The 13,598-nt window shown below is 47.5% G+C and overlaps 1 protein-coding gene across 2 annotated transcripts in view; it reads left to right on the forward strand.

The window, feature by feature from the left end:
* abca12 (ATP-binding cassette, sub-family A (ABC1), member 12) overlaps positions 1 to 13,598 on the forward strand; it is a 195,721-nt gene that overhangs the window by 136,804 nt on the left and 45,319 nt on the right. For both annotated transcript variants that reach the window (XM_061879994.1, XM_061879995.1), the window contains 2 exons: positions 434 to 680; positions 2,069 to 2,149. In XM_061879994.1, coding sequence (XP_061735978.1) covers positions 434 to 680; positions 2,069 to 2,149 — 328 coding nt within the window. The remainder of the gene's footprint in view (positions 1 to 433; positions 681 to 2,068; positions 2,150 to 13,598) is intronic.

Here is a 13,598-nt window from a genome sequence, read left to right on the forward strand (position 1 = left end):
AATAAAATGAGTCCTTTAACGCGCCTTATAATCCGGTGTGCCTTTTGTATGAAAACAGCAATGGGCCGTATGGTCCGGAAAATACGGTATTACAATACAGTATACCGTTCATCTGGAACGTATTCCCAGCGCTTCAGTTTTTCCACATTTACAGCCTCGTTCCAAAATGGAACAAACTCATTTTTGTAATGGATCTCCTGGGTGTCCTCACAAACAACCAGAAATCACAAAAATCCTTAACTTTAACAACCGCATTGCTCCAATAATAAAGATGGAGAACGTCAAATCTACTTGCTTGAACAACAGCAAGGAGGCGACGGCCAAGAAGAAGGAGCAGACCTGATAGGCAACATTTCCCCCCAAAAATGCAGATCCCCTTCAAACTGGGAACCGCGACTTAATACTCTGGTGATGTTTGCGCCATGTTTTCTAGACCTGAGCAGTTCCTCCAAAGCACAAGGGATGTGCTTGGCCTGGCAGCAGATCAAAGCCGTACTGATCAAGAGGTTCCAGCACAGCCGCAGAGACTACAAGGGTCTGGTCTCCCAGATCCTGCTGCCGGTCTTGTTTGTGGTGTTCGCCATGGGCCTGGGGTCCATCAGGAGCGACCTGCGGCACTATCCCAAGCTGGACCTCAGCCCTGCTCTCTACAACCTGGGACCCAGCTACTCCTTCTTCCGGTCAGTCTTCTCAGCCACTAACTCCTTTCTGGGAGGGGAGGGTCCACCCAGCTCCTTAGAACCCAGCTCCTTAGAACCCAAATTATTTTGGAGCTCAGGGCTTGCAAATCATGGCGTGATCACTTGACAATAAAGACAATTTCAGACTGTGGTCTTCGGTCAGGCACATAATGAACATGAACATGAACATATACATGAACATAGACATGAACATAGACATGAACATTAACATAAACATAAACATATACATGAACATTAACATGAACATAAACATAAACATGGACATGAACATGAACATGGACATGGACATGGACATGAACACATATGGTGTGTGAATGTAGCTTACCACCACCACCGTGTGAATGTAGCTTACCACCACCACTATTTGTGGATCTAGCTTACCACCATGTGTGAATGTAGCCACCATATGTGAATGTAGCTTACCATCACTGCCGTGTGAATGTAGCTTACCACCACCACTATTTGTGGATCTAGCTTACCACCATGTGTGAATGTAGCGACCATATGTGAATGTAGCTTACTACCACCACCACCACCACCATATGTGAATGTAGCTTACCACCACCACCGTGTGAATGCAGCTTACCACCACCACTATTTGTGGATCTAGCTTACCACCATGTGTGAATGTAGCTTACTACCACCACCATATGTGAATGTAGCTTACCACCACCACCGTGTGAATGTAGCTTACCACCACCACTATTTGTGGATCTAGCTTACCACCATTTGTGAATGTAGCTTACTACCACCACCATATGTGAATGTAGCTTACCACCACCACCGTGTCAATGTAGCTTACCACCACCACCGTGTGAATGTAGCTTACCACCACTACTATTTGTGGATCTTGCTTACCACCATATGTGAATGTAGCTTACTACCACCACCATATGTGAATGTAGCTTACCACCACCACCGTGTCAATGTAGCTTACCACCACCACTGTGTGAATGTAGCTTACCACCACTACTATTTGTGGATCTTGCTTACCACCATATGTGAATGTAGCTTACTACCACCACCGCCACCACCATATGTGAATGTAGCTTACCACCACCACCGTGTGAATGTAGCTTACCACCACCACTATTTGTGGATCTTGCTTACCACCATATCTGAATGTAGCTTACCACCACCACTCTGTGAATGTAGCTTACCACCACCACTATTTGTGGATCTTGCTTACCACCATATGTGAATGTAGCTTACCACCACCACAATGTGTAAATGTCTATCATCTCTTCCTCATCTGGACTTGTCAGGAGGGTGAGTTTATTGTTGGGGCAAAAGGGAACCCAGACCTACTGATCAGTGAGCTGGTAATGAGTGATGAGTCATGTTTATTCTGTGCTGCACGTCCACAGTCAGCATGATGAGCAGTCAGGACAGCTGGTGGACAAGATGATGTCATTCCCTGGGATGGACAACAGTTGCCTTGACGACAAGTATGTAACCACCAAGCTTATTCCTCATCCTCATCCTCATCCTCATTCTTCCCCTGCCTCCGCTTTCATTTCACTCCCAAGTGGAGCAGCTCTCTCCTCTTCATGCCTGCTGCTCAGCGCTACGTGTGTGTGTGTGTGTGTGTGTGTGTGTGTGTGTGTGTGTGTGTGTGTGTGTGTGTGTGTGTGTGTGTGTGTGTGTGTGAACACCTCATTAGTATGCCATAAACACCTCACCTTTATTTCCCCTCGCCGCCTCTGAATCAGTGCTGAGATGGCAGAAGTAGACCTGGGAGAGGTTTTACACACCCTGGCCTCCTGGGAGGAGGTGGAAGGTTTTCTTTCAAACGCTGGGAAATATATTCCTTTTTTAGCAGCGTACTTGGTGTCAAACACAACCATCTGCATGTTGGCATAGTGGCATGTTGGCATAGTGGGTGCCAATGACAGGTACCGACTCTCGCTACTGATTTAGCTAAAAAGACCATGTTGGCATAGTGGGTGCCAATGACAGGTTCCGACTCTCGCTACTGATTCAGCTAAAAAGACCATGTTGGCATAGTGGGTGCCAATGACAGGTACCGACTCTCGCTACTGATTCAACTAAAAAGACCATGTTGGCATAGTGGGTGCCAATGACAGGTACCGACTCTCGCTACTGATTCAACTAGAAAGACCATGTTGGCATAGTGGGTGCCAATGACAGGTAGCGACTCTCGCTACTGATTCAGCTAAAAAGACTATGTTGGCATAGTGGGTGCCAATGACAGGTACCGACTCTCGCTACTGATTCAACTAGAAAGACCATGTTGGCATAGTGGGTGCCAATGACAGGTAGCGACTCTCGCTACTGATTCAGCTAAAAAGACTATGTTGGCATAGTGGGTGCCAATGACAGGTACCGACTCTCGCTACTGATTCAACTAAAAAGACTATGTTGGCATAGTGGGTGCCAATGACAGGTACCGACTCTCGCTACTGATTCAACTAAAAAGACCATGTTGGCATAGTGGGTGCCAATGACAGGTACCGACTCTCGTTACTGATTCAACTAGAAAGACCATGTTGGCATAGTGGGTGCCAATGACAGGTAGCGACTCTCGCTACTGATTCAGCTAAAAAGACTATGTTGGCATAGTGGGTGCCAATGACAGGTACCGACTTTCGCTACGGATTCAGCTAAAAAGACCATGTTGGCATAGTGGGTGCCAATGACAGGTACCGACTCTCGCTACTGATTCAACTAAAAAGACCATGTTGGCATAGTGGGTGCCAATGACAGGTACCGACTCTCGTTACTGATTCAACTAGAAAGACCATGTTGGCATGGTGGGTGCCAATGACAGGTAGCAACTCTCGCTACTGATTCAGCTAAAAAGACTATGTTGGCATAGTGGGTGCCAATGACAGGTACCGACTTTCGCTACGGATTCAGCTAAAAAGACCATGTTGGCATAGTGGGTGCCAATGACAGGTACCGACTCTCGCTACTGATTCAACTAAAAAGACCATGTTGGCATAGTGGGTGCCAATGACAGGTACCGACTCTCGCTACTGATTCAACTAAAAAGACCATGTTGGCATAGTGGGTGCCAATGACAGGTACCGACTCTCGCTACTGATTCAGCTAAAAAGACCATGTTGGCATAGTGGGTGCCAATGACAGGTACCGACTCTCGCTACTGATTCAACTAAAAAGACCATGTTGGCATAGTGGGTGCCAATGACAGGTACCGACTCTCGCTACTGATTCAACTAAAAAGACCATGTTGGCATAGTGGGTGCCAATGACAGGTACCGACTCTCGCTACTGATTCAGCTAAAAAGACCATGTTGGCATAGTGGGTGCCAATGACAGGTACCGACTCTCGCTACTGATTCAGCTAAAAAGACCATGTTGGCATAGTGGGTGCCAATGACAGGTACCGACTCTCGCTACGGATTCAACTAAAAAGACCATGTTGGTATAGTGGGTGCCAATGACAGGTACCGACTCTCGCTACTGATTCAGCTAAAAAGACCATGTAGGCATAGTGGGTGCCAATGACAGGTACCGACTCTCGCTACTGATTCAGCTAAAAAGACCATGTTGGCATAGTGGGTGCCAATGACAGGTACCGACTCTCGCTACTGATTCAACTAAAAAGTCCATGTTGGCATAGTGGGTGCCAATGACAGGTACCGACTCTCGCTACTGATTCAACTAAAAAGACCATGTTGGCATAGTGGGTGCCAATGACAGGTACCGACTCTCGCTACTGATTCAACTAAAAAGACCATGTTGGCATAGTGGGTGCCAATGACAGGTAGCGACTCTCGCTACTGATTCAGCTAAAAAGACCATGTTGGCATAGTGGGTGTCAATGACAGGTACCGACTCTCGCTACTGATTCAGCTAAAAAGACCATGTTGGCATAGTGGGTGCCAATGAGTCACTCGGACAGGTAGCGACTCTCGCTACTGATTCAGCTAGAAAGACCATGTTGGCATAGTGGGTGCCAATGACAGGTACCGACTCTCGCTACTGATTCAACTAAAAAGACCATGTTGGCATAGTGGGTGCCAATGACAGGTACCGACTCTCGCTACTGATTCAACTAGAAAGACCATGTTGGCATAGTGGGTGCCGATGACAGGTAGCGACTCTCGCTACTGATTCAGCTAAAAAGACTATGTTGGCATAGTGGGTGCCAATGACAGGTACCGACTCTCGCTACTGATTCAACTAGAAAGACCATGTTGGCATAGTGGGTGCCAATGACAGGTAGCGACTCTCGCTACTGATTCAGCTAAAAAGACTATGTTGGCATAGTGGGTGCCAATGACAGGTACCGACTCTCGCTACTGATTCAACTAAAAAGACTATGTTGGCATAGTGGGTGCCAATGACAGGTACCGACTCTCGCTACTGATTCAACTAAAAAGACCATGTTGGCATAGTGGGTGCCAATGACAGGTACCGACTCTCGTTACTGATTCAACTAGAAAGACCATGTTGGCATAGTGGGTGCCAATGACAGGTAGCGACTCTCGCTACTGATTCAGCTAAAAAGACTATGTTGGCATAGTGGGTGCCAATGACAGGTACCGACTTTCGCTACGGATTCAGCTAAAAAGACCATGTTGGCATAGTGGGTGCCAATGACAGGTACCGACTCTCGCTACTGATTCAACTAAAAAGACCATGTTGGCATAGTGGGTGCCAATGACAGGTACCGACTCTCGTTACTGATTCAACTAGAAAGACCATGTTGGCATGGTGGGTGCCAATGACAGGTAGCGACTCTCGCTACTGATTCAGCTAAAAAGACTATGTTGGCATAGTGGGTGCCAATGACAGGTACCGACTTTCGCTACGGATTCAGCTAAAAAGACCATGTTGGCATAGTGGGTGCCAATGACAGGTACCGACTCTCGCTACTGATTCAACTAAAAAGACCATGTTGGCATAGTGGGTGCCAATGACAGGTACCGACTCTCGCTACTGATTCAACTAAAAAGACCATGTTGGCATAGTGGGTGCCAATGACAGGTACCGACTCTCGCTACTGATTCAGCTAAAAAGACCATGTTGGCATAGTGGGTGCCAATGACAGGTACCGACTCTCGCTACTGATTCAACTAAAAAGACCATGTTGGCATAGTGGGTGCCAATGACAGGTACCGACTCTCGCTACTGATTCAACTAAAAAGACCATGTTGGCATAGTGGGTGCCAATGACAGGTACCGACTCTCGCTACTGATTCAGCTAAAAAGACCATGTTGGCATAGTGGGTGCCAATGACAGGTACCGACTCTCGCTACTGATTCAGCTAAAAAGACCATGTTGGCATAGTGGGTGCCAATGACAGGTACCGACTCTCGCTACGGATTCAACTAAAAAGACCATGTTTGTATAGTGGGTGCCAATGACAGGTACCGACTCTCGCTACTGATTCAGCTAAAAAGACCATGTAGGCATAGTGGGTGCCAATGACAGGTACCGACTCTCGCTACTGATTCAGCTAAAAAGACCATGTTGGCATAGTGGGTGCCAATGACAGGTACCGACTCTCGCTACTGATTCAACTAAAAAGTCCATGTTGGCATAGTGGGTGCCAATGACAGGTACCGACTCTCGCTACTGATTCAACTAAAAAGACCATGTTGGCATAGTGGGTGCCAATGACAGGTACCGACTCTCGCTACTGATTCAACTAAAAAGACCATGTTGGCATAGTGGGTGCCAATGACAGGTAGCGACTCTCGCTACTGATTCAGCTAAAAAGACCATGTTGGCATAGTGGGTGTCAATGACAGGTACCGACTCTCGCTACTGATTCAGCTAAAAAGACCATGTTGGCATAGTGGGTGCCAATGAGTCACTCGGACAGGTAGCGACTCTCGCTACTGATTCAGCTAGAAAGACCATGTTGGCATAGTGGGTGCCAATGACAGGTACCGACTCTCGCTACTGATTCAACTAAAAAGACCATGTTGGCATAGTGGGTGCCAATGACAGGTACCGACTCTCGCTACTGATTCAACTAGAAAGACCATGTTGGCATAGTGGGTGCCAATGACAGGTAGCGACTCTCGCTACTGATTCAGCTAAAAAGACTATGTTGGCATAGTGGGTGCCAATGACAGGTACCGACTCTCGCTACTGATTCAGCTAAAAAGACTATGTTGGCATAGTGGGTGCCAATGACAGGTACCGACTCTCGCTACTGATTCAACTAAAAAGACCATGTTGGCATAGTGGGTGCCAATGACAGGTACCGACTCTCGCTACTGATTCAACTAGAAAGACCATGTTGGCATAGTGGGTGCCAATGACAGGTAGCGACTCTCGCTACTGATTCAGCTAAAAAGACTATGTTGGCATAGTGGGTGCCAATGACAGGTACCGACTTTCGCTACGGATTCAGCTAAAAAGACCATGTTGGCATAGTGGGTGCCAATGACGGGTACCGACTCTCGCTACTGATTCAACTAAAAAGACCATGTTGGCATAGTGGGTGCCAATGACAGGTACCGACTCTCGCTACTGATTCAACTAGAAAGACCATGTTGGCATAGTGGGTGCCAATGACAGGTAGCGACTCTCGCTACTGATTCAACTAAAAAGACTATGTTGGCATAGTGGGTGCCAATGACAGGTACCGACTCTCGCTACGGATTCAGCTAAAAAGACCATGTTGGCATAGTGGGTGCCAATGACAGGTACCGACTCTCGCTACTGATTCAACTAAAAAGACCATGTTGGCATAGTGGGTGCCAATGACAGGTACCGACTCTCGCTACTGATTCAACTAAAAAGACCATGTTGGCATAGTGGGTGCCAATGACAGGTACCGACTCTCGCTACTGATTCAGCTAAAAAGACCATGTTGGCATAGTGGGTGCCAATGACAGGTACCGACTCTCGCTACTGATTAAGCTAAAAAGTCCATGTTGGCATAGTGGGTGCCAATGACAGGTACCGACTCTCGCTACTGATTCAGCTAAAAAGACCATGTTGGCATAGTGGGTGCCAATGACAGGTACCGACTCTCGCTACTGATTCAACTAAAAAGACCATGTTGGCATAGTGGGTGCCAATGACAGGTACCGACTCTCGCTACTGATTCAACTAAAAAGACCATGTTGGCATAGTGGGTGCCAATGACAGGTACCGACTCTCGCTACTGATTCAGCTAAAAAGACCATGTTGGCATAGTGGGTGCCAATGACAGGTACCGACTCTCGCTACTGATTCAGCTAAAAAGACCATGTTGGCATAGTGGGTGCCAATGACAGGTACCGACTCTCGCTACGGATTCAACTAAAAAGACCATGTTGGCATAGTGGGTGCCAATGACAGGTACCGACTCTCGCTACTGATTCAGCTAAAAAGACCATGTAGGCATAGTGGGTGCCAATGACAGGTACCGACTCTCGCTACTGATTCAGCTAAAAAGACCATGTTGGCATAGTGGGTGCCAATGACAGGTACCGACTCTCGCTACTGATTCAACTAAAAAGTCCATGTTCGCATAGTGGGTGCCAATGACAGGTACCGACTCTCGCTACTGATTCAACTAAAAAGACCATGTTGGCATAGTGGGTGCCAATGACAGGTACCGACTCTCGCTACTGATTCAACTAAAAAGACCATGTTGGCATAGTGGGTGCCAATGACAGGTAGCGACTCTCGCTACTGATTCAGCTAAAAAGACCATGTTGGCATAGTGGGTGCCAATGACAGGTACCGACTCTCGCTACTGATTCAGCTAAAAAGACCATGTTGGCATAGTGGGTGTCAATGACAGGTACCGACTCTCGCTACTGATTCAGCTAAAAAGACCATGTTGGCATAGTGGGTGCCAATGACAGGTACCGACTCTCGCTACTGATTCTGCTAAAAAGACCATGTTGGCATAGTGGGTGCCAATGACAGGTACCGACTCTCGCTACGGATTTAGCTAAAAAGACCATGTTGGCATAGTGGGTGCCAATGACAGGTACCGACTCTCGCTACTGATTCTGCTAAAAAGACCATGTTGGCATAGTGGGTGCCAATGACAGGTACCGACTCTCGCTACTGATTCAACTAAAAAGACCATGTTGTCATAGTGGGTGCCAATGACAGGTAGCGACTCTCGCTACTGATTCAGCTAAAAAGACCATGTTGGCATAGTGGGTGCCAATGACAGGTACCGACTCTCGCTACTGATTCAGCTAAAAAGACCATGTTGGCATAATGGGTGCCAATGACAGGTACCGACTCTCGCTACTGATTCAGCTAAAAAGACCATTTTGGCATAGTGGGTGCCAATGACAGGTACCGACTCTCGCTACTGATTCAACTAAAAAGTCCATGTTGGCATAGTGGGTGCCAATGACAGGTACCGACTCTCGCTACTGATTCAACTAAAAAGACCATGTTGGCATAGTGGGTGCCAATGACAGGTATCGACTCTCGCTACTGATTCAGCTAAAAAGACCATGTTGGCATAGTGGGTGTCAATGACAGGTACCGACTCTCGCTACTGATTCAGCTAAAAAGACCATGTTGGCATAGTGGGTGCCAATGACAGGTACCGACTCTCGCTACTGATTCAGCTAAAAAGACCATGTTGGCATAGTGGGTGCCAATGACAGGTACCGACTCTCGCTACGGATTCTGCTAAAAAGACCATGTTGGCATAGTGGGTGCCAATGACAGGTACCGACTCTCGCTACTGATTTAGCTAAAAAGACCATGTTGGCATAGTGGGTGCCAATGACAGGTACCGACTCTCGCTACGGATTCTGCTAAAAAGACCATGTTGGCATAGTGGGTGCCAATGACAGGTACCGACTCTCGCTACTGATTCAGCTAAAAAGACCATGTTGGCATAGTGGGTGCCAATGACAGGTACCGACTCTCGCTACTGATTTAGCTAAAAAGACCATGTTGGCATAGTGGGTGCCAATGACAGGTACCGACTCTCGCTACTGATTCAGCTAAAAAGACCATGTTGGCATAGTGGGTGCCAATGACAGGTACCGACTCTCGCTACTGATTCAGCTAAAAAGACCATGTTGGCATAGTGGGTGCCAATGACAGGTACCGACTCTCGCTACGGATTCAGCTAAAAAGACCATGTTGGCATAGTGGGTGCCAATGACAGGTACCGACTCTCGCTACTGATTCAACTAAAAAGACCATGTTGTCATAGTGGGTGCCAATGACAGGTAGCGACTCTCGCTACTGATTCAGCTAAAAAGACCATGTTGGCATAGTGGGTGCCAATGACAGTTACCGACTCTCGCTACGGATTCAGCTAAAAAGACAATGTTGGCATAGTGGGTGCCAATGACAGGTACCGACTCTCGCTACTGATTCAACTAAAAAGACCATGTTGGCATAGTGGGTGCCAATGACAGGTACCGACTCTCGCTACTGATTCAACTAAAAAGACCATGTTGGCATAGTGGGTGCCAATGACAGGTACCGACTCTCGCTACTGATTCAGCTAAAAAGACCATGTTGGCATAGTGGGTGCCAATGACAGGTACCGACTCTCGCTACTGATTCAGCTAAAAATACCATGTTGGCATAGTGGGTGCCAATGACAGGTACCGACTCTCGCTACTGATTCAGCTAAAAAGACCATGTTGGCATAGTGGGTGCCAATGACAGGTACCGACTCTCGCTACGGATTCTGCTAAAAAGACCATGTTGGCATAGTGGGTGCCAATGACAGGTACCGACTCTCGCTACTGATTCAGCTAAAAAGACCATGTTGGCATAGTGGGTGCCAATGACAGGTACCGACTCTCGCTACTGATTCAGCTAAAAAGACCATGTTGGCATAGTGGGTGCCAATGACAGGTACCGACTCTCGCTACTGATTCAGCTAAAAAGACCATGTTGGCATAGTGGGTGCCAATGACAGGTACCGACTCTCGCTACTGATTCAGCTAAAAAGACCATGTTGGCATAGTGGGTGCCAATGACAGGTACCGACTCTCGCTACGGATTCAGCTAAAAAGACCATGTTGGCATAGTGGGTGCCAATGACAGGTACCGACTCTCGCTACTGATTCAACTAAAAAGACCATGTTGGCATAGTGGGTGACAATGACAGGTAGCGACTCTCGCTACTGATTCAGCTAAAAAGACCATGTTGGCATAGTGGGTGCCAATGACAGTTACCGACTCTCGCTACGGATTCAGCTAAAAAGACAATGTTGGCATAGTGGGTGCCAATGACAGGTACCGACTCTCGCTACTGATTTAGCTAAAAAGACCATGTTGGCATAGTGGGTGCCAATGACAGGTACCGACTCTCGCTACGGATTCAGCTAAAAAGACCATGTTGGCATAGTGGGTGCCAATGACAGGTACCGACTCGCTACTGATTCAACTAAAAAGACCATGTTGGCATAGTGGGTGCCAATGACAGGTACCGACTCTCGCTACTGATTTAGCTAAAAAGACCATGTTGGCATAGTGGGTGCCAATGACAGGTACCGACTCTCGCTACTGATTCAACTAAAAAGACCATGTTGGCATAGTGGGTGCCAATGACAGGTACCGACTCTCGCTACTGATTCAACTAGAAAGACCATGTTGGCATAGTGGGTGCCAATGACAGGTAGCGACTCTCGCTACTGATTCAGCTAAAAAGACTATGTTGGCATAGTGGGTGCCAATGACAGGTACCGACTCTCGCTACTGATTCAGCTAAAAAGACCATGTTGGCATAGTGGGTGCCAATGACAGTTACCGACTCTCGCTACGGATTCAGCTAAAAAGACAATGTTGGCATAGTGGGTGCCAATGACAGGTACCGACTCTCGCTACTGATTCAACTAAAAAGACCATGTTGGCATAGTGGGTGCCAATAACAGGTACCGACTCTCGCTACTGATTCAACTAAAAAGACCATGTTGGCATAGTGGGTGCCAATGACAGGTACCGACTCTCGCTACTGATTCAACTAAAAAGACCATGTTGGCATAGTGGGTGCCAATGACAGGTACCGACTCTCGCTACTGATTCAGCTAAAAAGACCATGTTGGCATAGTGGGTGCCAATGACAGGTACCGACTTTCGCTACTGATTCAGCTAAAAAGACCATGTTGGCATAGTGGGTGCCAATGACAGGTACCGACTTTCGCTACTGATTCAGCTAAAAAGACCATGTTGGCATAGTGGGTGCCAATGACAGGTACCGACTCTCGCTACGGATTCAGCTAAAAAGACCATGTTGGCATAGTGGGTGCCAATGACAGGTACCGACTCTCGCTACTGATTCAGCTAAAAAGACCATGTAGGCATAGTGGGTGCCAATGACAGGTACCGACTCTCGCTACTGATTCAGCTAAAAAGACCATGTTGGCATAGTGGGTGCCAATGACAGGTACCGACTCTCGCTACTGATTAAGCTAAAAAGTCCATGTTGGCATAGTGGGTGCCAATGACAGGTACCGACTCTCGCTACTGATTCAACTAAAAAGACCATGTTGGCATAGTGGGTGCCAATGACAGGTACCGACTCTCGCTACTGATTCAGCTAAAAAGACCATGTTGGCATAGTGGGTGCCAATGACAGGTAGCGACTCTCGCTACTGATTCAGCTAAAAAGACCATGTTGGCATAGTGGGTGTCAATGACAGGTACCGACTCTCGCTACTGATTCAGCTAAAAAGACCGTGTTGGCATAGTGGGTGCCAATGACAGGTACCGACTCTCGCTACTGATTCAGCTAAAAAGACCATGTTGGCATAGTGGGTGCCAATGACAGGTACCGACTCTCGCTATGGATTCTGCTAAAAAGACCATGTTGGCATAGTGGGTGCCAATGACAGGTACCGACTCTCGCTACTGATTTAGCTAAAAAGACCATGTTGGCATAGTGGGTGCCAATGACAGGTACCGACTCTCGCTACGGATTCTGCTAAAAAGACCATGTTGGCATAGTGGGTGCCAATGACAGGTACCGACTCTCGCTACTGATTTAGCTAAAAAGACCATGTTGGCATAGTGGGTGCCAATGACAGGTACCGACTCTCGCTACTGATTCAGCTAAAAAGACCATGTTGGCAGAGTGGGTGCCAATGACAGGTACCGACTCTCGCTAGTGATTCAGCTAAAAAGACCATGTTGGCATAGTGGGTGCCAATGACAGGTACCGACTCTCGCTACGGATTCAGCTAAAAAGACCATGTTGGCATAGTGGGTGCCAATGACAGGTAGCGACTCTCGCTACTGATTCAGCTAAAAAGACCATGTTGGCATAGTGGGTGCCAATGACAGTTACCGACTCTCGCTACGGATTCAGCTAAAAAGACAATGTTGGCATAGTGGGTGCCAATGACAGGTACCGACTCTCGCTACTGATTCAACTAAAAAGACCATGTTGGCATAGTGGGTGCCAATGACAGGTACCGACTCTCGCTACTGATTCAACTAAAAAGACCATGTTGGCATAGTGGGTGCCAATGACAGGTACCGACTCTCGCTACTGATTCAGCTAAAAAGACCATGTTGGCATAGTGGGTGCCAATGACAGGTACCGACTCTCGCTACTGATTCAACTAAAAAGACCATGTTGGCATAGTGGGTGCCAATGACAGGTAGCGACTCTCGCTACTGATTCAGCTAAAAAGACCATGTTGGCATAGTGGGTGCCAATGACAGTTACCGACTCTCGCTACGGATTCAGCTAAAAAGACAATGTTGGCATAGTGGGTGCCAATGACAGGTACCGACTCTCGCTACTGATTCAACTAAAAAGACCATGTTGGCATAGTGGGTGCCAATGACAGGTACCGACTCTCGCTACTGATTCAACTAAAAAGACCATGTTGGCATAGTGGGTGCCAATGACAGGTACCGACTCTCGCTACTGATTCAGCTAAAAAGACCATGTTGGCATAGTGGGTGCCAATGACAGGTACCGACTCTCGCTACGGATTCTGCTAAAAAGACCATGT

Source organism: Nerophis ophidion, linkage group LG19 (genome assembly GCF_033978795.1).
Source record: "Nerophis ophidion isolate RoL-2023_Sa linkage group LG19, RoL_Noph_v1.0, whole genome shotgun sequence".
Classification (NCBI taxonomy): domain Eukaryota; kingdom Metazoa; phylum Chordata; class Actinopteri; order Syngnathiformes; family Syngnathidae; genus Nerophis; species Nerophis ophidion.